General features: G+C 29.9%; 5 protein-coding genes and 1 long non-coding RNA gene across 7 annotated transcripts; all 6 read right to left on the bottom strand.

Annotated features, from left to right (window-relative positions):
• Nucleotides 1-148: 148 nt before the first annotated feature.
• On the bottom strand, nt 149-2,827 carry LOC123300543 (N-glycosylase/DNA lyase). 2 transcript variants are annotated; one of them, XM_044883130.1, is made up of 6 exons: nt 2,688-2,827; nt 2,501-2,628; nt 1,531-1,747; nt 818-1,100; nt 543-737; nt 149-239 (listed from the first exon to the last, which is right to left on the bottom strand). In XM_044883130.1, exons 1-6 carry the CDS (start codon nt 2,786-2,788, stop codon nt 177-179), a joined length of 987 nt encoding a protein of 328 aa, XP_044739065.1. In that variant the 5' UTR covers nt 2,789-2,827; the 3' UTR covers nt 149-176. The 2 variants fall into 2 exon arrangements, with proteins under 2 accessions (XP_044739065.1, XP_044739064.1); XM_044883129.1 differs by having other exon boundaries at nt 1,531-1,750.
• A 158-nt stretch (nt 2,828-2,985) lies between these two features.
• On the bottom strand, nt 2,986-3,809 carry LOC123301655. Its single transcript, XR_006535443.1, has 3 exons — nt 3,729-3,809; nt 3,207-3,251; nt 2,986-3,126 (listed from the first exon to the last, which is right to left on the bottom strand). It is a non-coding gene; the product is annotated as an uncharacterized LOC123301655 (long non-coding RNA).
• A 1,678-nt stretch (nt 3,810-5,487) lies between these two features.
• LOC123299754 (cytochrome P450 9e2-like) lies at nt 5,488-8,230 on the bottom strand. Its single transcript, XM_044882088.1, has 7 exons — nt 8,000-8,230; nt 7,609-7,775; nt 6,999-7,333; nt 6,682-6,910; nt 6,202-6,423; nt 5,876-6,133; nt 5,488-5,669 (listed from the first exon to the last, which is right to left on the bottom strand). Exons 1-7 carry the CDS (start codon nt 8,200-8,202, stop codon nt 5,491-5,493), a joined length of 1,593 nt encoding a protein of 530 aa, XP_044738023.1. The 5' UTR covers nt 8,203-8,230; the 3' UTR covers nt 5,488-5,490.
• A 570-nt stretch (nt 8,231-8,800) lies between these two features.
• Nucleotides 8,801-11,268, bottom strand: LOC123299755 (cytochrome P450 9e2-like). The gene is made up of 6 exons (XM_044882090.1): nt 10,938-11,268; nt 10,714-10,880; nt 9,894-10,225; nt 9,605-9,833; nt 9,060-9,542; nt 8,801-8,996 (listed from the first exon to the last, which is right to left on the bottom strand). Exons 1-6 carry the CDS (start codon nt 11,138-11,140, stop codon nt 8,833-8,835), a joined length of 1,578 nt encoding a protein of 525 aa, XP_044738025.1. The 5' UTR covers nt 11,141-11,268; the 3' UTR covers nt 8,801-8,832.
• Nucleotides 11,269-14,416: 3,148 nt separating this feature from the next.
• On the bottom strand, nt 14,417-21,330 carry LOC123300460. The gene is made up of 13 exons (XM_044883038.1): nt 21,020-21,330; nt 20,787-20,953; nt 20,128-20,459; nt 19,843-20,071; nt 19,297-19,779; nt 19,091-19,233; nt 17,485-17,497; nt 16,270-16,519; nt 16,039-16,205; nt 15,480-15,811; nt 15,192-15,420; nt 14,646-15,128; nt 14,417-14,580 (listed from the first exon to the last, which is right to left on the bottom strand). Exons 1-13 carry the CDS (start codon nt 21,220-21,222, stop codon nt 14,417-14,419), a joined length of 3,195 nt encoding a protein of 1,064 aa, XP_044738973.1. The 5' UTR covers nt 21,223-21,330.
• Nucleotides 21,331-24,431: 3,101 nt separating this feature from the next.
• Nucleotides 24,432-26,705, bottom strand: LOC123299756 (cytochrome P450 9e2-like). The gene is made up of 6 exons (XM_044882091.1): nt 26,367-26,705; nt 26,137-26,303; nt 25,500-25,831; nt 25,214-25,442; nt 24,669-25,151; nt 24,432-24,605 (listed from the first exon to the last, which is right to left on the bottom strand). The coding sequence occupies exons 1-6, from the start codon at nt 26,567-26,569 to the stop codon at nt 24,442-24,444; spliced, it is 1,578 nt and encodes a 525-aa protein (XP_044738026.1). The 5' UTR covers nt 26,570-26,705; the 3' UTR covers nt 24,432-24,441.
• Between the last annotated feature and the right edge of the window lie 772 nt (nt 26,706-27,477).

Genomic DNA, 27,477 nt, shown 5'->3' on the forward strand with positions numbered 1-27,477 from the left:
TATTCGTCAAATCTTGATGCCCAAGAAATAGTAATCAAATCGCTCTTCTCTGAAAATCTGCTACATAATTAAACAAAGGTAAAATAAAAAAGAAAATTTGAAAATTTACGTATATTTCATAAAATTAATAAAAATAACACAAAATACTGATTAAAATTTTTATGTATGGTTTATAATTACATAGTGATTTTTTGATTTAGGTCTGTTCGTAACTTTTTCAAATCAGCGCAAAATAAAATCTGAAAAAAATTTTCTTTAAATATACTCTTACTAGGTGAGGTGTTTCAAAAACTACAGCATACTAAGAGCGGAAGCATAGAGCACGATATTCTAAGCCGAAAGTTCCTTTACAGATTTTGGATTCGATGTTAAACTAATGAGATACAGCTACGATAATTATCGCTTTTAATTTTGAGAATAACTCGAATTATTTTCTTAAACATTTCTTACGTTTTAGCATTTTTATCATCTATATCGTTCCGCTCTTCAAAAGCGGTAGTTTTCAGCACCCAGAATTTTTTTTTTTGCATTTATTGACTTACTGTATGCGCCCATCCAGCTAAGTTTCCAAATAGCTCACGAAAATGATCACCAATATCATTATAAACTTTTTCTGTGACAGTTTTATTTTTCTTTAATTGGGGTAAATAATTTTCGATCGCTATTTTGTAGACATGAGTATCAACTGGAATTGCTTCTAAATGATTTAACGACATTAAACATATACAATCGGCTACCTAAAAATACGATTAACTAAATTTCGAATACCAAAAAAACCACGAAGATCGTGTTCATTTAATAAGGGTCAAATGCAAACCTTAGCTCCAATTCCATGCAATTGACACAATTTACTTTTAGCTTGTTTATAATCCATTGTTTCTAATTCATCAAACCATTCAGTACCACCGAATTTCACAATTTGTTCGGCAGAACTTGTGATATATTTGGCCCGATATCCAAAATTAGCTGAACGTAATTCTGATTCTACATGTGGTTCAGCTAGTTTATCAACCGTTGGAAATGCGTAATATATTTTATTATCGATTTCACAAATTTCTTTTCCATAAAATTGACATAATTTTTCAACCATAGAAGTTATCCTTTTTAAAACAAATAAAAACTTTAATTGTAGTAATATTTTTTCTGCTATAACGTTAGAAGGGGCATGGAACATCCGAACTATTTAATCTGTAGTATGTAAGTATATTCCCATCAAGGCGATTGTTGTGGAAGTTTACTTTATGAACTAGATAGTCTACGGGACAGCACAGCAAATTTCATGAGTGGATTTTGGGGAGAAAATCGTCAAAATCATGCTTACGTAATTAATCAATGGCTCCTTATCATGTTCATTTGAAAACGTAGCAATTTCGAAAAAAAGTCGTAGAGACAAAGCTTGGTAGACTTGCTAAAAACAAGCCACGAAGTTTCAAGTATGTATCAATCATTTAAGAAAAGGGTGCTGTCCCGCAGACTATGATAGTAAACATCTTACTAAATAAAAATTTTGAAATTGAGCATATATCTTACCTATTAATATTATTATTTTGTGAGCAAATAAATGAAAATAAATTTTCAACTGGATCCTGCTTCAATAATCGTATACCATAAAAGTTTTCTGCAGCCTTTTTGAATATTGGATCGCATTCACTCCATTTATGATATAATTTTTGAATATCAACATCGAGTCGAAAATATGATTTTAATAAGCTTTCATAATACAAAGGACTTCGTTTAATTCTCTTCCCTGCTTTTTGTATTTAAAATAAACAAATTACTGTTAAAATCGGTTATGTCATCGCTTTTTTATATTGACGAATCGCTTATTACAACAAATTGCAAAGTTAGGAAGTATTATAAATACACCGGATGTCTGCCTTTTTCAAGTTGCCATATGCTTGAAACTCTTGTGCATATCTTACGCAGACATTTAACTTGAACTAGGTTTTCAAGCTCAATCAAAAGCTCTCTCTACTCCATAACTGGTAATCGACAGATAACACTTAACACTCATAACACTTTTTTTTAGAAAGTTGTTATTGATTAAGAAAGTAACATTTATTGTTCAAAACATTTTTCCGCAAACCATATAGTCGGACAGACGGACTTAAAAGTTTTACCCAAAATTGTTTTTTTTTGTATCAAAATGATATTTCGTTTAACTGTACCAAAGCTTAAATATCGGACATTCTGCCTCCCAACAGGAGCAGCAACTACGTACTTTCGGCCGTGGATAAAGAAAAGGCTTTTCTTAACCTGGGATCAGCATTAATATGAATTAGTTACTAGGAATTTTTCAATTGCAAGGGGCTAATTTGGTGACTTATTCACATAAGGAAGAAAAATTAATGAATCCTCAGTGGTCCAGAGAAAAACTTAAGTACGGACAGTTGGAAATCATGGGTTCTCCAAAATGATTAAATTTTAAAAGCTTCTAAGATTCTGTTTTTCCCATGTAAGTATTTAATGAAAAATGTGGGTTTTAGTTAGTAATTATTACCATTCGAATTTTCTGCTTCAAAAACTTTATAAAACAAATGAGTATTAGTTTGTTTCAGTATCCATAAACAACTACCAAATACCCCAATCCATTGTTCTTCATCGGGTTCCACAGTCCGTTTATGCCATCTGAAAACCGAATTTAATTAACCCCAAAGTAGAATTATAAATATTTGTGTATTTAATACCTAAATGATTGTCCACCGTTTAATGTTCCTATTAATTGTAAATCTCTTTCTGGAACAGCCAATTTTTGCCATTCTTTCATTCTATGCACCATTTTTAACATAGAAATTTTATTTTAATAATATTCCGCGGTTAAATTATAATACATAACCTTAAAAACTGTCAAATATAAACAACTAATTTTTTTAGAGCATTCAGTTCATAATGTTTTTAAAATATTTTTTCATTTTTAACCTGTTTTTAAGAAAAAATTGTTAACATTATTATTAGTGAAAAAACTGATAATAACAATTAAGTGAGTTAACTAATTATAAATCAGTTAATCAGTTAAATTTTAAATCGTTTGGATTAAAAACCAATCATTGTTGACACTCAACACGTTGTTGTACGTGCAAAGAGGGTTTTTCTACCTAAAACATGTAAACCTCCTGAAAATAAAAACTGAAAAAGAAAAAAAAGAAAAATCCTTCTATTTTTAAAGATTAGTTAGTTCATGCTTAGAATTTATAAAAAGCACTAACCTTTTGGTCCGTTTTTCATTACGTTCACGCTTCACATCCGAAACGCTGCAAATAAAGAAAATTTTAAGATTAGTGTGGTTTAAGCTCGAATATATTTCCAATTAAATTGATAGAAATTGTTCCTAGAAATATTCCCTGGTGGAAAAAATATTTGAAAAAAGAATAAGTCTTAATAAGTCTAAGGAAACTCTCAAAAAGTCTTAGAAACTAATAAAAAGTGTTAAGAACTCTGAATTAGACTAGTCCGAAAACGTTGAGAAATTCAAAGTTCCTATGACTTTTTCAGAATTTCTTATTCTTTCTTCAAATATTTTTTCCACCAGGGTTAGTTTGAAGAGTTATGGAATATCCTGCAAAAACATATAATTCTGGGTAAAACGAATATACTTCTAATAATAAAATTTCCAATCAAAGCTGTTATTTAAAAATCTAAAAGAGGTTCATCACTATGTTGTTACAGATATGTAATACAAATTGCCTAACAATATATATGCCTGGACATAATTAATCTAGGCAACTTACCTAATAGTAATGCAACCATCGTAGTCGTCAATTCCAGATCAAAGGCTTGTTCGAACACTTTCACTTCACAAAATTTTCACTTCGAACATTTCACATATCTTCAAACACTTTCACTTCACAAAATTTTCACTTCGTACATTACACATAACTTCAAACACTATTTTTTTTAAATAAAAGTTTAAAAAGTTATTTTGTATGGAGTTTCAACTAGTTAGCACCTTAATTTCCCGGTTAGTCTTTTTAGCTTTAAATAGCTTTCTGTAAATTAAGCACTCGTTATATATTTTTCTCTGGTAAAAAGAATGTATGAAGGTGCTAAATCAACAGAGAGAACGGCCACTATCATTAAAAACTCAACGCGATTTTATCCGAAAATTTTACCATAGTTTACCATTTTTGAAAACAAGATATTTAATAATTTATATTATAATTTGCATATTAAAAATAATAATTTTCCTAAAGAAAACTCGAAAATTTTTAAATTAAATAGTTAAATACTTTATTTTTACTTTTTGTTGCTTTTTCGAATAAAAATTTAGCAGGGACAAGCAATGATAGTTATACATTCACAAAATACACGAAATATTTTAATTCGTTCTTCAAATACAATTAAATAATTTTAAGGACAAACTTAATTAATCACTTTTTTCAAGTTTAATTAATTGCGAATTATTTTTATTTAAAATGAAAAAATAAATTTTATTTAAAATATGTACTTATGCAACATTTATTCTTAGCGTCTTTCTAAAAAACAACTGCGCACGCGTTGTATCGAATAAACTGATTTTCACTTGTTTTTTGATAAATATGGATTTTATTTTTTTTAATAATTTTAATATAAAACATATATGTTAAGGTAGATTATTCATAAATTTATATATTTAATAATTAATTTTAATATTATTAATAATAATTTAAGTGATAAAATATTTTTTTATTATAAAAATTGAATAATAAAATTAATAATGTTCAAATCATCCTAACTCACAAGTTTCAACCGTTTCACTGCATCTATGTGGTATGCGCATGCGTCACAAAGAAATTATATAGTTTTGGCAAAAATTTTGAATTTTATTTTTTTAATAATTTTAGTATAAAACACACATATTGAGACAGATTATTATTAAATTTACATTTTTAATAAATAATTTTAATATTATTAACAATAATTTCAGCAATAAATATTTTTTTATTATAATAAATAATAAAACTAATAATGTTCAAACATCCTTTCTAACAAGTTACAACTGTTTCACTGTTACTAACCGGTAAAATGCATGCGTCAGAAAGGAATTATAGTTTTGGCGAAAATTTTGAATACAAATTAGAGATGTTCTTCTAGCTGTAATTCATACATTACATTATTTTGTTATTAATAAAAGCCATCGAAACTTGTTGTTGTTTAAAGAAGCAGTTTTAAAGCTGCTAAAGCTCGTTATTTTTTAATTTTTATGCTATATGAAATCCTTTTTTCATTAGGAATAAGTTCAAAATATTTGACCATATAAAATACTATCAGTTTTGCTTCCATTAATCCAAATCTTGATGCTGAAAATTAAATAAGAGAAGTTTTTCTCAAAAAATTACGTTTATATACTTACCAATACAGTTTCTTGGACCTGCTCCAAAAGGTAAATATGTAATGTAATTTTTGAACTTTTGAGGAAAATTTCAAGGGATTATAATAAATAAAACTTATTATTTTGTATTACTCATTTTAAATAAAGAATTTTATTTACTTATAACATCTAGAAAACTATTATTATATAAAACCTTGATTTCTTGGTTTTAAAGTAACATGAAATCCATCTTCCATCGTTACATTTATTCGTTTCGTTGTTATTCTCGGAGGAATAATTGATTTTTCATTTGGAAGAATTTCAAAATGTTTTACCATAAAATATACAGCAGTTTTTGCTTCCATTAATGCAAATCTCGATGCTAAAAATAATTTTTTTTTATTAATACTTAAGTAATATACAGGGTGTAATATGTGTGTTAAGTACAGGGTGCATCATGAGCAAACAGAAGAAGTTTCGCGGTTTAGCTAATTTTGTGTAATAAAAAATATGCCTTTGCTATCAATAATGAAAGTTATAACTTCTCTTTTAGTCGAATTAAATTGTAATTTTATCATTTATGCTTACCAATACAATTTCTAGGTCCAGATCCAAAAGGTATATAAGTGAGTGGAACAATTTTATCCGCATTTTCATCACTAAATCGATCGGGATCAAATTTTTCTGGTTCTGGGAAGTAATTTGGATCAGTATGCATTGCATACAAGGGTATAGTTAAAATTGTTCCTTTTTCCAATGTAATTTCTTTCCCATCAACTTGTACAGTATATGGTTTATCACAGATTCGATCCAAAAATATTGGTGGTGGATATTTACGTAAAGTTTCTTAAAAAAAAAAAAACAAAAATTCTGAGAATTCTAGAGATTCATGCAGCTGTAAAAGTTTTATGTACCTGAAATAACCATATCTAAATATTTCATTTTATTTAGAACATCGTATGTAAGTTTTCCATTATTTTCACTTAAAACTTGCTCATTTTCTAAGTAGAGGCGTTCTTGTAATTCAGGATGTAAGGCTAATTCATACACACTAAAACACATTGCAATTGAAACGGTATCAAATCCACCCATAAAAAATACAAAAGCTTGAGCTGCTACATCATCTTCGTCCAAATCTATTAGAATATAAAACGGGAAAGTTTATAAAGGGTTTTCCATTTAAAAAGATGGAAATACAAAAAAATATTGGTAAATTTGTCCTATAGATCCCCGGTTAGATTAGGTTACAGTGGCTGTCCTGGGTTGGGACACACTTAGATCATAGGGTCCGTTGTGATACCGAAAAGTTTAGAAACTTCCGAGTTCTCAACAAGTTAAGAGAACTTTCGATATACAGTCTCATTTTCACATTTATAATATTAAAAATTTCTTACAAATTCTTTTTTTTATTTGTGTATAATTTGATTCTTCCACAGCAGCAAAACTATTATCTGTTTCTATTTTTTGTTTATCCTGTTTTATTGTCCCATTTTTCGCATCTAATAATAGTTGTAACATATCTGGACGGACAATATTTTCACGTTCACGCATTTTAATCGTTTCAATTACAATATTTCGTAAATAATCGCAAACTTCGTTGGGAATTAATCCAATACGAAAAAACTAGAAAAGTAATTTTTTATTATATTTACAATAAAATTTGTTTCGCAGTTAACTGTAAAGTTCTCACTCTATATCAGTTTTGGCTTACCTTAGCAAGTTTTGGACAAAAATTATTGATAAACATTCGCCATGTTGATAAATTCGATACTTTTGCTCCCATACGATAAAATTCATTATTACGATCGCGCAACGAATCACATTTCACTCCAAATGCTGCCGATGCAATTACGTCGTTTGTGAATCGTGTTAAAATATCTTTTAATTCCACATTCATTGGTTTTCCATTATTTTTCGTTTGAATTTCATTCTTGAAGTAATCCACGAATTGTTCGCCAACTTCGTTTATTAATTGAAACATTCCACGCATTTTACTTCCAGTAAATGTTGGACTAAGAGTTGCTCTCATATCACGCCATTTATTCCCTAAATAATTTGATAATAAATTAAGTGCAATTCAAGAGAAATAAATCCCATAAACTTGCCCTTTTCGGGCACGCTAGAGGCAGATTAAGAAATTTGGCACCCGTAATAGAAATCTATCAATAATGACATTTTTTTTACTTTATGGAAGGGACTCAAGTTGCAAAAAATAAATTATGCTAGACTATAGATCAATGAATATAAAACTTAACTTAGGTAATACGAATTTTATTGGCTTGAAACTTAAATGGGCATATTAATCACGGCTTGTCTCGTACCTTTTAAAGAGAATAAATTTTTATCTAACATTGGGTTAATATCTTCTTGGAATAATGAATTCGAATGATCAACAAAATATTCAAATTGTTTGATTAAAATGTTTTTCAGCATATCCAAATCACGAACGAGTATTGTTGGTGTATTAAACATAAACATCCCATAAAGCCTAAAAAAAAACTAATTTTATTAAAAAATTTGTTTTTCGTAAGAAGATCCTCTTGCTGGTCAAAAATTGTGAAAATTTGGGACAGCAAATTTTTAAGTACATCAAATGGTTATGCACTTTAATGGTTATCTGATTTTAGTAATTTGGTTACAGATTTTTGTCGAATCATTGTCTAAGATTATATTTGAAAATTACAAAACTTTTTTTCAATATAAAAGTCTTACTTTTTTTCTGGATATGTATTATAAATTTTTACTAATTCATCACCGAATGTAGTTTGTTTCATTGTATGCCAGAAAAAGTTACCCACAATTGGTAAACCTTTTACATACGGTATACCACGCTTTTCCCAATGACTTAATGGTGTTATTAGAAGCCAATAAGCGGCTACAATTATTACAAAAATCACTAGCACAACAATTAACATTTTGGGATTGTTGTTGATTACACTTAGATGGTAGTATAGAATCTACTAATTTAAACATAGGGTCAGAATAATTGTAGGTACTGTTGTTTTGGAGTACCTAACTAGTTTATTTTTTATATTTACAGTTTTCCAATTTTAGATCCTATTCCGAAAAATGAGTCAATAGTTCAGTAGAGTACAGTTAAAAATACCGCTCGCATTTTTCTAAAAACTCATGAAATGTATTTTTTAGATGTCAAATATCATTGGTAAGGCATGACTTAGTGGTGCAAATGTTTCTATTTGTTAATAAACAATAAATTGTTAATTCAATGAAACGATCAATGTTAAAGATGGCTTACAAAATTAATAAATAGACTACTTGAATTACGTACACGTTTTACATGTATCATAGTTTTCGATTATTTGACAAACACTTAACATTTACGTCATACAAGTTGCCTATTTACTAATTTTTAACATTGATCTTTTTATTGAATTAAAAATTTATTGTTTATTAACAAATAGTGTGCTCATCTAGCAGAATACATCCAGAAACGTGTAAGGAAAGTGGTATTTAGCAGGCGAATAATTTATGACATAATTTATAGGATTTTTCATATGAAATATCTTTGTTATTTTTATTTAATGTTATCTTAATTTTAACGCTACATGGAATCCATTTTCTAAAGTTGGAAGCACACTTTTCGTTGAGACTTTTGGTGGAATTATTGATTTTTCATTTGGAATAAGTTCAAAATATTTGACCATGTAAAAAATTGCCATTTTTGCTTCCATCAAAGCAAACCTTGACCCTAAAAAAACAAATAATGACTTTAAAATAACCCTTTCTATGAAATTCAAATTTATTTACTTACCAATACAATTTCTTGGACCAGTTCCGAAAGGTAAATATGTCATTGGATTAATTTTATCTTTATTCTCATCACTAAAACGTTCTGGATCAAATTTATCTGGATTGGGGTAGTATTCAGGGTTACGATGCAAAGCCCATCCTGGGAAAAATAAAAATGTTCCTTTATCTAAGGTAATTTCTTTACCATCTTCTACTTCAACAGTATATGGTTTGATGCAAATTCGGTCGATAAAAGGTGTTTGTGGCCATTTTCGTAATGTTTCGGACATAACCATATCTAAATATTTCATTTTATTTAACACATCGTATGTAAGTTTTCCATTATTTTCATTCAGAACTTTTTCGTTTTCTTTGTAAAGGCGTTCTTGTATCTCAGTATTGAGGGCGAGTTCATAAAGAGCAAAACACAATGCAGACGATACAGTGTCAAAACCAGCTATAAAGAATATTAATGCTTGTGCAGCTAAATCATCTTCTCCCAAATCTACAGAAACAAGGACAAAATATCAACAATTATTTTCAATTAATATGTTTGAATGATCTTACGAATTTTTTTATTTGTTTGAACTATTTTGGATTCTTCCACGGCAGCAAATGCTTTATCAATTTCTTCGTTTGTATCAGTCTGTTTTAATGAACCATTTTTAGCTTGAATCAACAGTTGTAACATATCTGGACGGTAAATATTATCACGTTCTCGAATATTAATGGTGTCAAGTGCGATCTTTCGTAGATAATCGATAGGTTCATTAGGAATCATACCAATACCGAAAAACTGAAAATTAAAAAAAAAAAATCATAAAAACTGAAAGAAGCATTTTCCGAATAAACTTACTCTAGCTACGTTAGGGAGAAAATTACATAAAAGAAATCGCCATGTTGCAAAATTTGCGACTTTTCCACCCATTTGATAGAATTCATTATTTGGATCACGTAAAGAATCAACCTTTATTCCAAAAGCAGTTGTAGCAATAACGTCATTTGTTAGTCGGGTCATGATTTTTTTTAAATCCACATTTAATGGCTTCCCATAATTTTTTTTAGCTTCATTTGTAAAGTAATTAACAAAAGTTTCTCCAGCATCAACCATTAATTGAAACATTCCACGCATTTTGTTCCCAGTAAATGCAGGACTTAAAGTTGCTCTCATGTCTCGCCAATCATTTCCTGGATAATTTTCAGACAGTTATTTAAAGAATATATTAGCGCAGTTATATACACCATCACAGATGTAGGTAAGATGCATCTAGAAGACGTTTCCAAAATAAAGCTATTCTCGATCAAAGGATAATGAATCCTTTTGATACAACAATAATATGACAAAAATCAAAGTGCATTGGTTTTGTCTGAAAAGAGGAAGTTTTTAACGAGGTAAGTCGTGTTACCCAATAAAATGCCCTTTAATTGGTAACGTTTCAGGAACAATTCGAATTTTTGAAATAATTCGAGTTTTACCGATCCACAACGACCTATCCCTGGAAAGAAATGAGTAAAAAGTGTAAATATGCTAAGAAAAAAGCTTAAAAATCAAGTTCTTAGTTTATAATTTCATTTGTAAACTCTCGTGTATAAACTTTCGTCTAATTTGTTATCCTCTTTGATTTTCTTAGGCTAGTATATCATTGAAGTTAATATATTATGCAAGATTATTTTACCTTTTAAAGAGAATAGATTTCGATCTACAACCGGATTAATACCCTCCAACAATATCGAATCGGAATGATCAACAAAATTTTCAAAATTTTTAATAAAAACATTCTTCATAATGTCTAAATCACGAACAAATATTGCAGGTCTTCCATATAAAAACATTCCGAAACATCTAAATTGAAAAAAAAAAATCAATTTTCTGGCGAAAATATATAGATTTATATAATACTTTTTTTCTGGATGTGCATTGTAAAGTTTAATCAACTCGTCTCCTAAATATGTTTTTTTAATTGCATTCCAAAAAAAATTACCCACAATTGGATACCCTTTTACGTAAGGTATACCACGTTTTTCCCAATGACTTAACGGTGCCACTAAATACCAATAACAAGCCACAATAATTGTTAAAATCACTAGTGCTAGGATTAACATTTTGTCTTTATTTGTAAATAAACAAACACAGAAACACTCTTTAATGACTCGAAGAGACTTGTAAACAAACAGTCTAGGAATGTTGTGATCGGTAAACTAACTTTATTTCTCTGAATGATGGATTTTTTATTTGATTGTTAAGTGGCGTTTTTTAATATCAGTTAAGATACTATAATTTGTAAGATTCATTACCTTGACTATTAAGTTTTAAGATAAAAAACTATTCTTAAAATTATCTCTGTGAAGTTTTATCACATCACAAATTAACTGCCGAACATGAAATAGAATTAGAAGCACAATCTAATCTAAAAGAAAGAAATGAATGGTACACGAGTCCAATAGGGCAATCATTCAAGGCTCTTATAAACAGCATGTAAAAAACAATTTTTCCGCAAAGGATTTCATGGAAAATCACTTAAAGATACTTACATTGTAAACTCAATAAACATGTGCATAAAATCAATATCACAAGGAACAATCTCTACAGATTTTATTATGAATATTAGAAAATTGGAATGCACTTTTTGTGTGACTGTGACAGCGCGTCTCTCTTAAATTACTTAGAATGAACTAATCTCCACTCAAATGAATTCAATGAAGTGTTGCCCAGGAAAAGCCTAAAGTTTACTAAACCTGTAGGGTCTTTAGGGCATCTTTAAAGCAAAGGAGGTTCAATATATTAAACTTTTCGCAGTACAAAAGATAGCTTCTATGACTTCCAGGGTTTGTTTAATGTTTTGAATAGTTATTCATTCTCTCTTACTCATTGGTAAGTTGGGTGTCAAGTTTATGGACAATGACATATATTGATATTAATAATTATAATCTATGTTTATATGTTTTTATGATGTAACAAAATAAACAATCAATCAAATATAATATGTTTTTAATATAGAGTGATGAAGATTTTTTTTAAAATCGCAAATCATTATATGTGTGACAGACAGTATCCTTTTAGTCCATGCGTCATTTGTGTTATGTGAAACTCAATAAACAAATACCAGAATACAAATGGATACTAAATCGCCTGGTAAGGCACATTTAAGTTTTTATTGAAACAGTGAAAGAACATGATAGCCACAGAAACGAAGCAATGAAGTTCGAAAAATTTGAACAGTAAGTCGAATTTGCATACAGTTTTTGACATTTGATTCGTTAGAGTTACAAAACACGATATATATTTATACTTTGATTTTATAATATTTTTCTTGCGGGCTGTTCAGTCATGCCATATAAGTTGCAATCAGTTTTGCTATTTAGGAAAAATGAAAATAGTAACAGCTAATTAGTACTGGAAACGAATATATCGTCGTCGTTTTGGGCTTGGATGAAAAACGAATTCTGATATTTTGGGATCTGAGTCGAAGTGAAATAATTTATATTGCATTTAGTAAGCCTAGATCCCATTCTCTAAAATATGTTTTTGTCCTATTTTGTTGATTATTTTGAAAATCTAAAAATATCTACTATGATAAATTATGTCCAGGACTGGTAGCTAAAAAACACCATGTTGTCGATTGACATCTCTTTAGGACATGATTTTGTGTTAACAGGTAGACTTTCATGGACCTCTGAATTTAATAAATTTCACTCAGCGTCTAGACTATGATAAATAATGATAGTGATAACATCAACATGATTTAAAAAAAATTTAAACATGCAAAGTACGCAATGTGTGAATATTGAAAACCTTTTTATCTTAAAAAGTAAATAATTTAATATTGTTCGAATTTGAGTTATCATTTTCCGATTTAACTAAGATCACAATTGTTTTCTAATTTTTAATGTTACATGGAAATCCATTTTCTAATGTTACATTCAGGCGTTTTGTTGAAAGCCTTGGTGGAAACATTGATTTTTCATTAGAAAGAATTTCAAGATATTTTACTATTTAAAATACTGCCATTTTTAATTCCATTAAATTTGCGATAATTATCGCAAATTTTGATCCTAAAATCATTTTAAAAGAATAATTTATTTAAGTCTTTTCCCCCTGGTTGAATATACAACACACGGTATTCTGGCCCACTTTTACCGCCTTCTTGAGCGGGCATTTCTGTCTTTAAACTCTTAAAAAGGAATTGGACTATTAAAAATTGTCGTCTCAAAAAAGACACGGAGTTCGGTCCAATTAACCTCATAGTTAAGTGTTCATTGGCTATGAATTCGAACAGATGAATAAGAACGAAATTTAAGAGTTTTGTCTTAGCTTCGTAACCCAAAAAGTGGAACTAAAACCTTTTGGGAATATTAGAAATATAAAAAAATAACTATATATGCAAATTAATCACAATTGGCCTAAATATATTTAAATGAGCCAATATTGATTTGACCTTTAGAAGCCGGGCCAATAGCTTTCCGATTAAGGTAGTGTATTTATTTAAATTATTGTACTGATAATCTATACATATAAAATGCTTTATCCTGATCCGTGGCTGACGGATCAACGCACAGCCTAAACTACTGATGACTTAGGCATCCGATGAGAAGAATTTTCTGAAAATCTGCCCCTAAGGGAGTGAAAAACTGGAGCTAAGTTTGGGATAACGTGATTCCTTGATCCAATCTACTTCAAATTTTGCATAAACCTTCTTTAACAGTTGCTCAACGAAACGGGGGGTTTGCAGCTAGTATTAAGATATGCGACATAATATTTGATTTCGTTTTTCGGAGTACAAACAATAACTTTCTCTCAGGTATTAAACAATTGCTGTAAATTTATTTAAATAATTTAATTTATTGCGTATATCTTAATTCACTCAATCACTGTTACATCAACCAAAATGAACAAAATAATGTTCTCTTGAAAATTGAGTGATATTAATTTGGACAGAAGGTTATAAACGATAATATTTTGTTTATCAACAAGGTGCGCGATTTTATATGAGCTAACGCCTTGCCCGATTTTCATAGCTCATCGACTTGTATTGTCTAAGTAGTAAACACTGAGTCTAAAAAAATCCGTTTCAGTTTTTCGATTGTCTATTTAGGTGTAGATAAAGTTTTGTAAGATATACATGTGATAACACTTGCTTAACGTACGTCTACGATTCCCCAACTCGAGCTGCGACGCCTCGTTGTGTAAATTTCGCATGCGTAAGTTAATAATGCTCTGAGCCCACTTGTGTCGTAAATAACTATATATTGTGTGGGTATCTTGCAGAATTCCGTTTAAGAAAAGCAAGTGAGAGGAATGGGATAAATCAGGCGAATAATTTATGACATAATCGGCAAATTTTTTTATATTTTGTATATTTTTGTTAATTTTATTTACTGTTATCTTAATTTTAACGCAACATGGAATCCATTTTCTAAAGTTGTAAACACACTTTTTGTTGAGACTTTTGGTGGAATTATTGATTTTTCATTTGGAACAAGTTCAAAATATTTGACCATGTAAAATATTGCCATTTTTGCTTCCATCAAAGCAAACCTTGACCCTAAAAAAAAACAAATAATGACTTTAAAATAATCCTTACTAAGAAATTCAAATTTATTTACTTACCAATGCAATTTCTTGGACCAGTTCCGAAAGGTAAATATGTCATTGGATTAATTTTATCTTTATTCTCATCACTAAAACGTTCTGGATCAAATTTATCTGGATTGGGGTAGTATTCAGGATTATAATGCAAAGCCCATGCTGGGAAAAACAAAACTGTTCCTTTATCTAAGGTAATCTCTTTACCGTCCTCCACTTCAACCGTGTATGGTTTGATACACAATCGATCCAAAAAAGGTGCTTGTGGCCATTTTCGTAAAGTTTCGGACATAACCATATCTAAATAATTCATTTTATTTAAAACGTCGTATGTAAGTTTCCCATTATTTTCATTCAAAACTTTTTCGTTTTCTTTGTAAAGGCGTTCTTGTATCTCAGGATTGAGAGCGAGTTCATAAAGAGCAAAACACAATGCAGACGATACAGTGTCAAAACCAGCGATAAAGAACACAAACGCTTGTGCCGCCAAGTCATCTTCACTCAAATCTACAGAAACAAAGACAAAATATCAACAATTATTTTCAATTAATATTTTTTAAAAGATCTTACGAATTTTTTTATTTGTTTGAATTAATTTTGATTCTTCCACAGCAGCAAAGGCTTTATTGTTTTCTTCATTTGTATCAGTCTGTTTTAACGAACCATTTTTAGCTTCAATCAACAGTTGTAACATATCTGGACGGTAAATATTATCACGTTCTCGAATCTTAATGGTTTCAAGTGCGATTTTTCGTAGATAATCGACAGGTTCATTAGGAATCAAACCAATACGGAAAAACTGAATATTAAAAAAAAAAAACATAAAAACTAAAATAAATATTTTCCGAATAAACTTACTCTAGCTACGTGAGGGAGAAAATTACATAAAAGCCATCGCCATGTTTCAAAAGTTGCGACTTTTCCACCCATTCGATAAAATTCATTATTTGGATCACGTAAAGAATCAATCTTAATTCCAAAAGCAGTTGTTCCAATAACGTCATTTGTAAGTCGGGTCATGATTTCTTTTAATTCCACATTTAATGGTTTACCGCCATTTTTTTTAGCTTCATTTGTAAAGTAATTAACAAAAGTTTCTCCAGCGTCAATGATTAATTGAAACATTCCACGCATTTTGCTGCCAGTGAATGCAGGACTTAAAGTTGCTCTCATGTCTCGCCAATCATTTCCTGAATAAGTTTCAGACAATTATTTAAAGATTATTTCAGTTTCCAAACTCTAAGTTTCTAACTTCAAAATTTTCTACTTTTGCGTATAAACTTTCGTTCCATATGTTGCCCTCTTGGAACTTCTGAACAAAATTCCATGCTTCTAGAGTGTAGAAGCCTCTCTGCTGACTTAGGCTGTATAGTTTTTTTTTTTTTTTTTATGGAAATATTATGCAAAATTATTTTACCTTTTAAAGCGAATAGATTTCGATCTACAACAGGATTAACACCTTCCAAAATTATCGAATCAGAATGATCAACAAAATTTTCAAAATTTTTAATAAAAACATTCTTCATAATATCTAAATCACGAACAAATATTGCAGGCCTTCCAAATAAAAACATTCCGAAACATCTAAATTAAAAAAAAAATTATTTACAATTTTCGAAAAACATTTTGATTTAAATGTAGGATTTACTTTTTTTCTGGGTACGCATTGTAAAGTTTAATCAACTCGTCCCCTAAAGAACTTTTTTTAATTGCATTCCAAAAAAAATTGCCCACAATTGGATACCCTTTTACGTAAGGTATACCACGTTTTTCCCAATGACTTAACGGTGCCACTAAATACCAATAACAAGCCACAATAATTGTTAAAATCACTAGTGCTAGGATTAACATTTTGTCTTTATTTGTAAATAAACAAACACAGAAACACTCTTTAATGACTCAAAGAGACTCGTAAACAAACAGTCTAGTTATGTTGTGATCGGTAAACTAACTTTATTTCTCTGAATCCTGGATTTTTATTTGATCTTAAAGTGGCGTTTATTAATACCAAACAAGATACTATAATTTGTAAGATTCATTACCTTGACTATTAAGTTTTAAGATAAAAAACTATTCTTAAAATTATTTCTGTGAAGTTTGATCATGGCACAAATTAACTGCCGAACATGAAATAGAATTATAAGCACAAAATTTAAATCTAAAAGAAAGGAATGAATGGTACATGAGACCGACAGCTCTTAGGCAAAAATTCAAAGCTCTTTTAGAAGCAAAAACTATTTTCCTTCAAAGGGTTTCATGGAAAAACGCATGCTTCCTGACCATTGTAAGCTCAATAAGCGTATGCACAAAATCAGTCTCATAAGGAACGATCTCTGCCGATTTTGCTATGAAGACGAGGAAATTGGATATATTTCTAGAATAAATGTAAAATCTAGAATTTGGATTTAAAATTAGGGTTTGTTTTAAGTTTTGAATAGTTATTCATTCTCTCTTTCTCAATGTTAAGTTGGGTGTCAAGTTTATGGACAATAAAATAATGATAATTAATAATTGTAATCTGTGTGTTAATGTTTTTATGATGTGACAAGATTAAAAAAATAAATAAATTTTAGTTTTTAATAGAGTGATAAAGATTTTTCTTAAATTGCAAATCATTATATTATGTGTGACAGACAGAAGCCTTTAGTTCGTTCATACATCATTTTTGTTTACGTGCAACTTTCGCAGTGCCGAACTTATGAACTTCGGCCCGATAGGCAAAACATGGTGGAGGCCTATGTAAGGAGAGCGTTTTTACCATTTTTTTTTACCGAGTCCAGGGTCTCCACAAGCTTTGATTGTAATGAAATTATTCATAAAGTATCTTAAGAATCGTAAGTAACCGAATCAACCCAGCTAATACCATTTGTTTGATCCTATAATAATAAACGTTAAAAACCGAATTCACCCAGTTCGTGCTAATTTTTTATTTTGGAATATTCAAATCTAAGTAAAATGGAAATGGTTATGCGTGTGAACCTCAAGGGTTGCATCAGACCCTACCCATGGCTTGTTAATTTCTCAATTTATCCCAAAAACGAAAAGTTTTGGGATGAAAACAATAACTTTCTCTCAGATATTAAACAATTGCTGTAAATTTATTTAAATAATATAATTTATTGCGTATATTTTAATTGATTCAATCATTGTTACATCAACCAAAATGAACAAAAAAATGTTGCCTTGAACACTCTGAGTGATATTGATTTGGGCAGAAGGTTAAACGATAGCATTATAGTCTAAGAGCTAGTGATTCAACCGACTAACCCTTTCCTACAAAACTAGAAAATTTTTTTATGTTGTTTTATAATTTCCTTCATCATAACTCGAGAATGGTTCAACCGATTCACTTGAAATTTATAAGGTAGACTCAGCACATGTTAACGAACAAGATGAACTCCAAAAGTTTCAAGTGTTTTTCTTTGTTTCGTAGTGAAAACATAAAAAAAACTTGACATAATGACTAATTTTCATTATTTTCAACTGATTTTAGCTGATTCGATGCATTTGGACTTCTAGGAAGTTGGTAGGTAGGTACAACTTCCGTTCTAATGAAGATTTTTATCTGAAATTTGTTTTGCATAATCTTAAAATAATAAACGATTTAAACCTCAAAGTTATATATCTCAAAATGAAAAGATACGACGTAATAATGGTTTTGTTTTTCGGAATAAAAACAATAACTTTCTCTTAGAAATTTAGCAATTACTGTAAAGTTATTTAAATAAATTGAACAAAAAAAAGTTCCCTTGAATTAGTTTTAGTTTTTGGATTGTCTATAAAAGGACCCAAAAAAATTTCAGTTCGTTTAAGGTATTAACAAACAAATATTTTTTAAAAAATGGTCTGAAATCGATCCGAAATATCGCTCTTCGTATGGGATTTTGGACGCTATCTCAGAAAATGTAAATTCAATTTTTTAAAATTTTTTGGGGTCTAAATTTTCTTATAGAGAGTTTTATCGAAATTAGAGACAAAATTTCTTCCCGGTTTTTTAAAATTTCTTAAAGGTTTTTTATAGGGTAAATTTAAGGCGAAAAAGTTCAAAAATCATGTGCATACATTTGACGATTGGGCGAGTAATGTTCTAGTTTTCTCAATAATTTATAACAAATTTTATATTTTTATTGCCGTTTATTTTCACGTTTTATATGCGCAGATAAAGTTTTGTACGATATACGTATTATAATGCATTCTTAACGTATACTTCTACGATTTCCCAACTCGTGCTGCGACGCCTCGTTGTGTAAATTTTGCATGCGTAAGTTAATCATGCTCTGAGACCACTTGTATCGTGCCCTCGGATATAATATTGTTCGGTTCTCAGAATAATGATATTGTTCGGTTGTCTAAAAGAATTCCGCTTAAGAAAAGCAAATGATGGGAAGGGGGATAAATCAGACGAATAATTAATGAAGTTTATGTATTTTTGTTATTTTTATTTAATGTTATCTTAATTTTAACGCTACATGGAAACCTTTTTCTAAAGTTGTATTCACACTTTTCGTTGTGACTTTTGGTGGAATCATTGATTTTTCATTTGGAATAAGTTCAAAATATTTGACCATGTAAAATATTGCCATTTTAGCTTCCATCAAAGCAAACCTTGACCCTAAAAAAAGAAATAATGACTTTAAAATAACCCTTTCTATATAACTCAAATTTATTTACTTACCAATGCAATTTCTTGGACCAGCTCCAAAAGGTAAATATGTTGTTGGATTAATTTTATCTTTATTTTCATCACTAAAACGTTCTGGGTCAAATTTTTCTGGGTTGGGGTAGTATTCAGGATTACGATGAAAAGCCCATGCTGGGAAATATAAAACTGTTCCTTTATCTAAGGTAATTTCTTTACCGTCCTCCACTTCAACCGTATATGGTTTGACACACAATCGATCCAAAAAAGCTGCTTGTGGCCATTTTCGTAAAGCTTCGGACATAACCATATCTAAATATTTCATTTTATTTAAAACATCGTAAGTAAGTTTTCCATTATTTTCATTTAAAATTTTTTCGTTTTCTTTGTAAAGGCGTTCTTGTATGTCTGGATTGAGGGCCAGCTCATAAACAGCAAAACACAATGCAGACGATACAGTGTCAAATCCACCTAAAAAGAACACAAACGCTTGTGCCGCCAAATCATCTTCACCCAAATCTACAGAAACAAGGAAAAAATTTCAATAATTATTTTCAATTAATATGTTTTAAAAGATCTTACGAATTTTTTTATTTGTTTGAACTATTTTGGATTCTTCCACAGCAGCAAATGCTTTATTAATTTCTTCGTTTGTATCAGTCTGTTTTAACGAACCATTTTTAGCTTCAATCAACAGTTGCAACATATCTGGACGGTAAATATTATCACGTTCTCGAATACTAATGGTTTCAAGTGCGATTTTTCTTAGATAATCGACTGCTTCTTTGGGAAACAAACTAATACGGAAAAACTGAAAATTAAAAATAATTATTATAACTGAATGAAATATTTTCCGAATAAACTTACTCTAGCTACGTGAGGGAGGAAATTACTTAAAAGCCACCGCCATGTTGAAAAAGTTGAGGCTTTGCTTCCCATTCGATAAAATTCATTATTTGGGTCACGTAAAGAATCAATCTTAATTCCAAAAGCAGTTGTTGCAATGACGTCATTTGTAAGTCGGGTAAAGCTTTCTTTTAATTCCACATTTAATGGTTTACCACCATTTTTTTTAGCTTCATTTACAAAGTAATTAACAAAATTTTCTCCAGCATCAGCCATTAATTGAAACATTCCTCGCATTTTGCTACCAGTAAATGCAGGACTTAAAGTTGCTCTCATGTCTCGCCAATCATTCCCTGAATAAGTTTCAGACAATTATTTAAATATTATTTTAATCACTTATATACGCCATCACGGATGTAGGTAAGATGTATCTAGAAGACGTTTTCAACATAAGGTCGAACTCGACTAAAGGGTACAAGTGCAATGAAACCTTTTTTTTTTGGTTCAACAATATGGCAAAAATCAAGTTCTTAGTTTATAACTTCAATATTGTCGATTTTTTCTAATAAACTTTTGTCCCATATGTTGCTCTCTTAGGCTGTGAGTGGTCAAGGCTCAAGACTGTGAGCGGTCAAGTTAAAGTTTTATTAAAAATGCAAATATTATGCAAAATTAATTACCTCTTAAAGCGAATAGATTTCGATCTAATATCGGATTAACACCTTCCAAGAATATCGAATCGGAATGATCAACAAAATTTTCAAAATTTTTAATTAAAACATTCTTAGTTATGTCCAAATCACGAACAAATATTGCTGGCCTTCCAAATAAAAACATTCCGTAACATCTAAATTGACAAAAAAAAAAAATTATTTACGATTTTCAAATATTTTGATTTAAATGTAGGATTTACTTTTTTTCTGGGTACGCATTGTAAAGTTTAATCAACTCGTCCCCCATAGATGATTTTTTAATTGCATGCCAAAAAAAATTGCCCACAATTGGATACCCTTTTACATAAGGTATACCACGTTTTTCCCAATGACTTAACGGTGCCACTAAATACCAATAACAAGCCACAATTATTGTTAAAATCACAAGTGCTAGGATTAACATTTTGTCTTTATTTGTAAATAAACAAACACAGAAACACTCTTTAATGGCTCGAGGAGACTCGTAAACAAACAGTCTAGTTATGTTGTGATCGGTAAACTAACTTTATTTCTCCGAATCCTGGATTTTTATTTGATCTTTAAGTGGCGTTTATTAATATCAGACAAGATACTATAATTTGTAAGATTCATTACCTTGACTATTAAGTTTTAAGATAAAATAAAACTATTCTTAAAATTATTTCTGTGAAGTTTGATCACGGCAATAATTAACTGCCGAACATGAAATAGAATTATAAGCACAAAATTTAAATTTAAAAGAAAGGAATGAATGGTACATGAGACCAACAGCTCTTAGGCAAACAGTCAAGGCTCTTTTAGAAGCAAAAACTATTTTCCTTCAAAGGGTTTCATGGAAAAACGCTTCAGAGCATTTGTTACAAGGGAAAAATCATTTTAGGATATTTACTGAGCTGCTTACTGACCATTGTAAGCTCAATAAGCGTATGCACAAAATCAGTCTCATAAGGAATGATCTCTGCCGATTTTGCTATGAAGACGAGGAAATTGGAACTGTATGATTGCGCCAGCTCTCTCAAATCACTTGAATGAACTAATTTCCACTCAAGTTAATTAAATGAATTGTCGCCCAGAAATAGCCTAAAGTTTATTGAAGCTGTATGGTCTTTGGGGTATCTTTGAAGAAAAGAGATACAATATATCAAACTTTTCGCAGTACAAAAGATCTTCTATGACCTTTTATTGCTAAGAATTTAAAAAATTTTTTAGAATAAATGTAAAATATAGAATTTGGCTTTGAAAGTTTTATATCAAGTAGGGTTTGTTTTAATTTTTGAATAGTTATTAATTCTCTCTTACTCATTGGTAAGTTGGGTGTCAGGTTTATGGACAATAAAACAATGATAATTAATAATTGTAATCTATATTTATGTTTTTATGATGTGACAAGATTAAAAAAATAAATAAATTTCAGTTTTTAATAGAGTGATAAAGATTTTTTCTTAAATTGCAAATCATTATATTATGTGTGACAGACAGAAGCCTTTAGTTCGTTCATACATCATTTTTGTTTACGTGCAACTTTCGCAGTGCCGAACTTATGAACTTCTGGCCTATTAGGCTAAACGTAGTGGAGGCCTATGTAAGGCCAGCTTTTTTACCTTTTTTTACCGAGGCCAGGGTTTCCACAAGCTTTGATTGTAATGAAATTATTCATAAAGTATCTTAAGAATCGTAAGTAATCGAATCAACCCAGCTAATACCATTTTTTTGATCTTAAAATAATAAACGTTAAAAACCGAATTCACCCAGTTCGTGCTAATTTTTGATTTTTGAATATTCAAATCTAAGTAACCAAAGCAACCGAGCTTGTTACTTTTTTTCAACTTTTATGCAAATAGTGGAGGCTTATAGACAGATGCCTACTCTGCTTATACGTAAGTTAGGCATTCCCAATGAAAATTGTTATTCGTGTGAACCTCAAGGGTTGCATCAGACCCTACCCCTGGCTTGTTAATTTCTCAATTTATCCCAAAAACGAAAAGTTTTGGGATGAAAACAATAACTTTCTCTCAGATATTAAACAATTGCTGTTAATTTATTTAAATAATATAATTTATTGCGTACATCTTAATTCATTCAATCACTGTTACATGAACCAAAATGAACAAAATAATGTTCTCTTGAACACTCTGAGTGATATTGATTTGGGCAGAAGGTTAAACGATATCATTGTAGTCTAATAGCTAGTGATCCAATCGACTAACCCGTTTCCCATAAAGCTAGAAATTCTTTTTATGTTGTTTTATACTTTCCTACATCATAACTCGAGAATGGTTTTACCGATTCACTTGAAATTTATAAGGTAGACTCAGCACATGTTAACGAACAAGATGAACTCCAAAAGTTCCCAGTATTTTTCTTTGTTTCGTAGTGAAAACATAAAAAAACTTGTTATAATGACTAATTTTCATTATTTTCAACTGATTTTAGCTGATTCGATGCATTTGGACTTCTAGGAAGTTGGTAGGTAGGTACAACTTCCGTTCTAATGAAGATTTTTATCTGAAATTTGTTTTGCATAATCTTAAAATAATAAACGATAAAAACCTCAAAGTTATATATCTCAAAATGAAAAGATACAACGTAATAAAGTGCAATCTTAGTATAACGAACCTCAATATAACGAATTCCTCGATTTAACAAATTTTTCGCAATCCCCTTGAATTGTCCATAAGAGTCAATATAAAATATACCTCTACATTACGAATATTTTTTGCGAACAGTCTCTTTATAACGAATTTTCAACTATAATAAAAAATTTAAATACCTCTAAATAACGAAATTCGTCAATTCAAAACCTTTATATAACGTATAAAGTCCCACCAATATATGACAGTTAGTATGCTCCATAGTATGTAATTCATGTCGCGAGAGGTTCCGACACTTTTTTCCTCTTTATAACGAATTTTAGACCAACTTAACCTCAATATTACAAACCTCGGTTTAATGAATTACTTGATATAACGAATATTTACTGGTTCCCTTCAGATTTGTTATATCGAGGTTGCACTGTATTTGCTTTCGTTTTTCGGAATAAAAATAATAACTTTCTCTCAGAAATTTAGCAATTACTGTAAACTTATTTAAAAAAAAATTGAACTAAAAAATTGATCCCTTGAATTAGTTTTAGTTTTTAAAATTTCAGTTCGTTTAAGGTATTGACGAACAAATATTTTTTAAGAAATGGTCTGAAATCGATTCTAGATATCGCTCTTCGTATGTTTCTATCTCAGAAAATGTGAATTCAATCATCAAATGAATTCCATTTTATTAATTTTTGGGTTCAAAATTTTCTTATAGGGAGTTTTATCGAAATTAGAGACAAAATTTCTTCCGGTTTTAAAAAATTTCTAAAGGGTTTTTCTTCTCATCTTACATTAGTAGATAAAGTTTTGTACAATATATGTATTAAAATCATTCTTAACGTACTTCTACGATTGCCCAACTCGTGCTACGAAGCCACGTTGTGCAAATTTTGCATGCGTAAGTTAATAATGATCTGGGACCACTTATACCGTAGATAACTATATTGTGTGTGTATCGCTTGCTTTAAGAAAAAGCATGTGTTTGGAGGGGGATAAATCAGGCGAATAATTATTAATAAATGACATTTATGCATTTTTTCTATTTTTATTTAATGTTATCTTAATTTTAACGCTACATGGAAACCTTTTTCTAAAGTTGTATTCACACTTTTCGTTGTGACTTTTGGTGGAATCATTGATTTTTCATTTGGAATAAGTTCAAAATATTTGACCATGTAAAATATTGCCATTTTAGCTTCCATCAAAGCAAACCTTGACCCTAAAAAAAGAAATAATGACTTTAAAATAACCCTTTCTATATAACTCAAATTTATTTACTTACCAATGCAATTTCTTGGACCAGCTCCAAAAGGTAAATATGTAGTTGGATTAATTTTATCTTTATTCTCCTCACTAAAACGTTCAGGGTCAAATTTTTCTGGATTGGGGTAGTATTCTGGATTACGATGCAAAGCCCATGCTGGGAAATATAACACTGTTCCTTTATCTAAGGTAATTTCTTTACCGTCCTCCACTTCAACCGTATATGTTTTCGTACATATTCGATCCAATAAAGGTGCTTGTGGCCATTTTCGTAAAGCTTCGGACATAACCATATCTAAATATTTCATTTTATTTAAAACATCGTATGTAAGTTTTCCATTATTTTCATTCAAAATTTTTTCGTTTTCTTTGTAAAGGTGTTCTTGTATGTCTGGATTGAGGGCCAATTCATAAACAGCAAAACACAATGCAGACGATACAGTGTCAAATCCACCTAAAAAGAACAAAAACGCTTGTGCCGCTAGGTCATCTTCACCCAAATCTACAGAAACAAGGACAAAATATCAATAATTATTTTCAGTTGATATGTTTAAAAGATCTTACGAATTTTTTTATTTGTTTGAATTAATTTTGATTCTTCTACAGCAGCAAAGGCTTTATTGTTTTCTTCATTTGTATCAGTCTGTTTTAACGAACCATTTTTAGCTTCAATCAACAGTTGCAACATATCTGGACGGTAAATATTATCACGTTCTCGAATACTAATGGTTTCAAGTGCGATTTTTCTTAGATAATCGACTGCTTCTTTAGGAAACAAACTAATACGGAAAAACTGAAAATTAAAAAAAAATTATTAAAACTGAAAGAAATATTTTCCGAATAAACTTACTCTAGCTACGTGAGGAAGGAAATTACTTAAAAGCAACCGCCATGTTGATATAGTTGAGGCTTTGCTACCCATTCGATAAAATTCATTATTTGGATCACGTAAAGAATCAATCTTAATTCCAAAAGCAGTTGTTGCAATAACGTCATTTGTAAGTCGGGTCATGATTTCTTTTAATTCCACATTTAATGGTTTACCACCACTTTTTTTAGCTTCATTTACAAAGTAATTTACAAAATATTCTCCAGCATCAACCATTAATTGAAACATTCCACGCATTTTGCTACCAGTAAATGCAGGACTTAAGGTTGCTCTCATGTCTCGCCAATCATTCCCTGAATAAGTTTCAGACAATTATTTAAATATTATTTTAGCCAGTTATATATACGCCATCACGGATGTAGGTAAGATGTATCTAGAAGACGTTTTCAACATAAGGCCGAGCTCGATTAAAGGGTACAAGTGCAATGAAACCTTTTTTTTAGTTCAACAATATGGCAAAAATCAAGTTAGTTTATAACTTCAATATTGTCGATTTTTGCTAATAAACTTTTGTCCCATATGTTGCTTTATTACAGTTTCTTAGGTTGTGAGCGGTCAAGTTTTATTAAAAATGGAAATATTATGCAAAATTAATTACCTCTTAAGGCCAATAGATTTCGATCTAATATTGGATTAACACCTTCCAAGAATACTGAATCGGAATGATCAACAAAATTTTCAAAATTTTTAATTAAAACATTCTTAGTTATATCCAAATCACGAACAAATATTGCTGGCCTTCCAAATAAAAATATTCCGTAACATCTAAATTGAAAAAAAAAAATTATTTACAATTTTCAAATATTTTGATTTAAATGTAGGATTTACTTTTTTTCTGGGTACGCATTGTAAAGTTTAATCAACTCGTCCCCCATAGATGATTTTTTAATTGCATGCCAAAAAAAATTGCCCACAATTGGATACCCTTTTACATAAGGTATACCACGTTTTTCCCAATGACTTAACGGTGCCACTAAATACCAATAACAAGCCACAATAATTGTTAAAACCACAAGTGCTAGGATTAACATTTTGTCTTTATTTGTAATTAAACAAACACAGAAACACTCCTTGAATGACTCGAGGTGACTCGTAAACAAACAGTCTAATAATGTTGTGATCGGTAAACTAACTTTATTTCTCTGAATCCTGGATTTTTATTTGATCTTAAAGTGGCGTTTTTTAATATTAGACAAGATACTACAATTTGTAAAATTCATTACCTTGACTATTAAGTTTATAATAAAAAAACTACTCTTAAAAATATGTCTGTGAAGTTTGTTCACGACAATAATTAACTATTAAATTGTATGACTTAAATTTCTTTAGCTTAACATCTACGAAAATTCTCGAAAGAATGGGCGTTCTCTTCCACGAATTTTTTTGGAATAAATGTAAAATCTTTACGTTGAATCTGGAAGTTTATATTCAGGTTTTTTCTTAAGTTTCGAATAGTTTATTCATAGACCGATTGTGAAGGTGATGTCAAGTTTATGGACAATAAAATAATTATTCAAATTAAGATGAGCATTTCTATGGGCTGTATTATGCATTTTGTTAAAATATATCCCCTTAAGGACCCACAATAAAAATATTTCGCTAGATTATAAAATTATTAATTAGCTAGACCGGTTTCGATTGTTTTGGCAATCCTCTTCAATGCTACTGAAGAGGATTGCCGCGAAATAATGATAATTAATAATTGTTATCTATGTTTATGTTTTTATGATGTGACAAAATTTATAAAATATGTTTTTAATAAAGTGATGAAGATTTTTTTTTATTGCAAATCATTTTACGTCCGGTAGCTTGAAGCTTTTTTAGTTCATTTGCCATTTTTGTTATGTGCAACTTAATGCCAGAATATAAATACAAAGAGACTTCGTTTTTTTCTATCATCTCTTCACTGAAGTTGTCTCGAATTTTAGCTAGTTCAGTC

The sequence above is a fragment of the Chrysoperla carnea genome, chromosome 5 (assembly GCF_905475395.1).
Source record: "Chrysoperla carnea chromosome 5, inChrCarn1.1, whole genome shotgun sequence".
Classification (NCBI taxonomy): Eukaryota; Metazoa; Arthropoda; class Insecta; order Neuroptera; family Chrysopidae; genus Chrysoperla; species Chrysoperla carnea.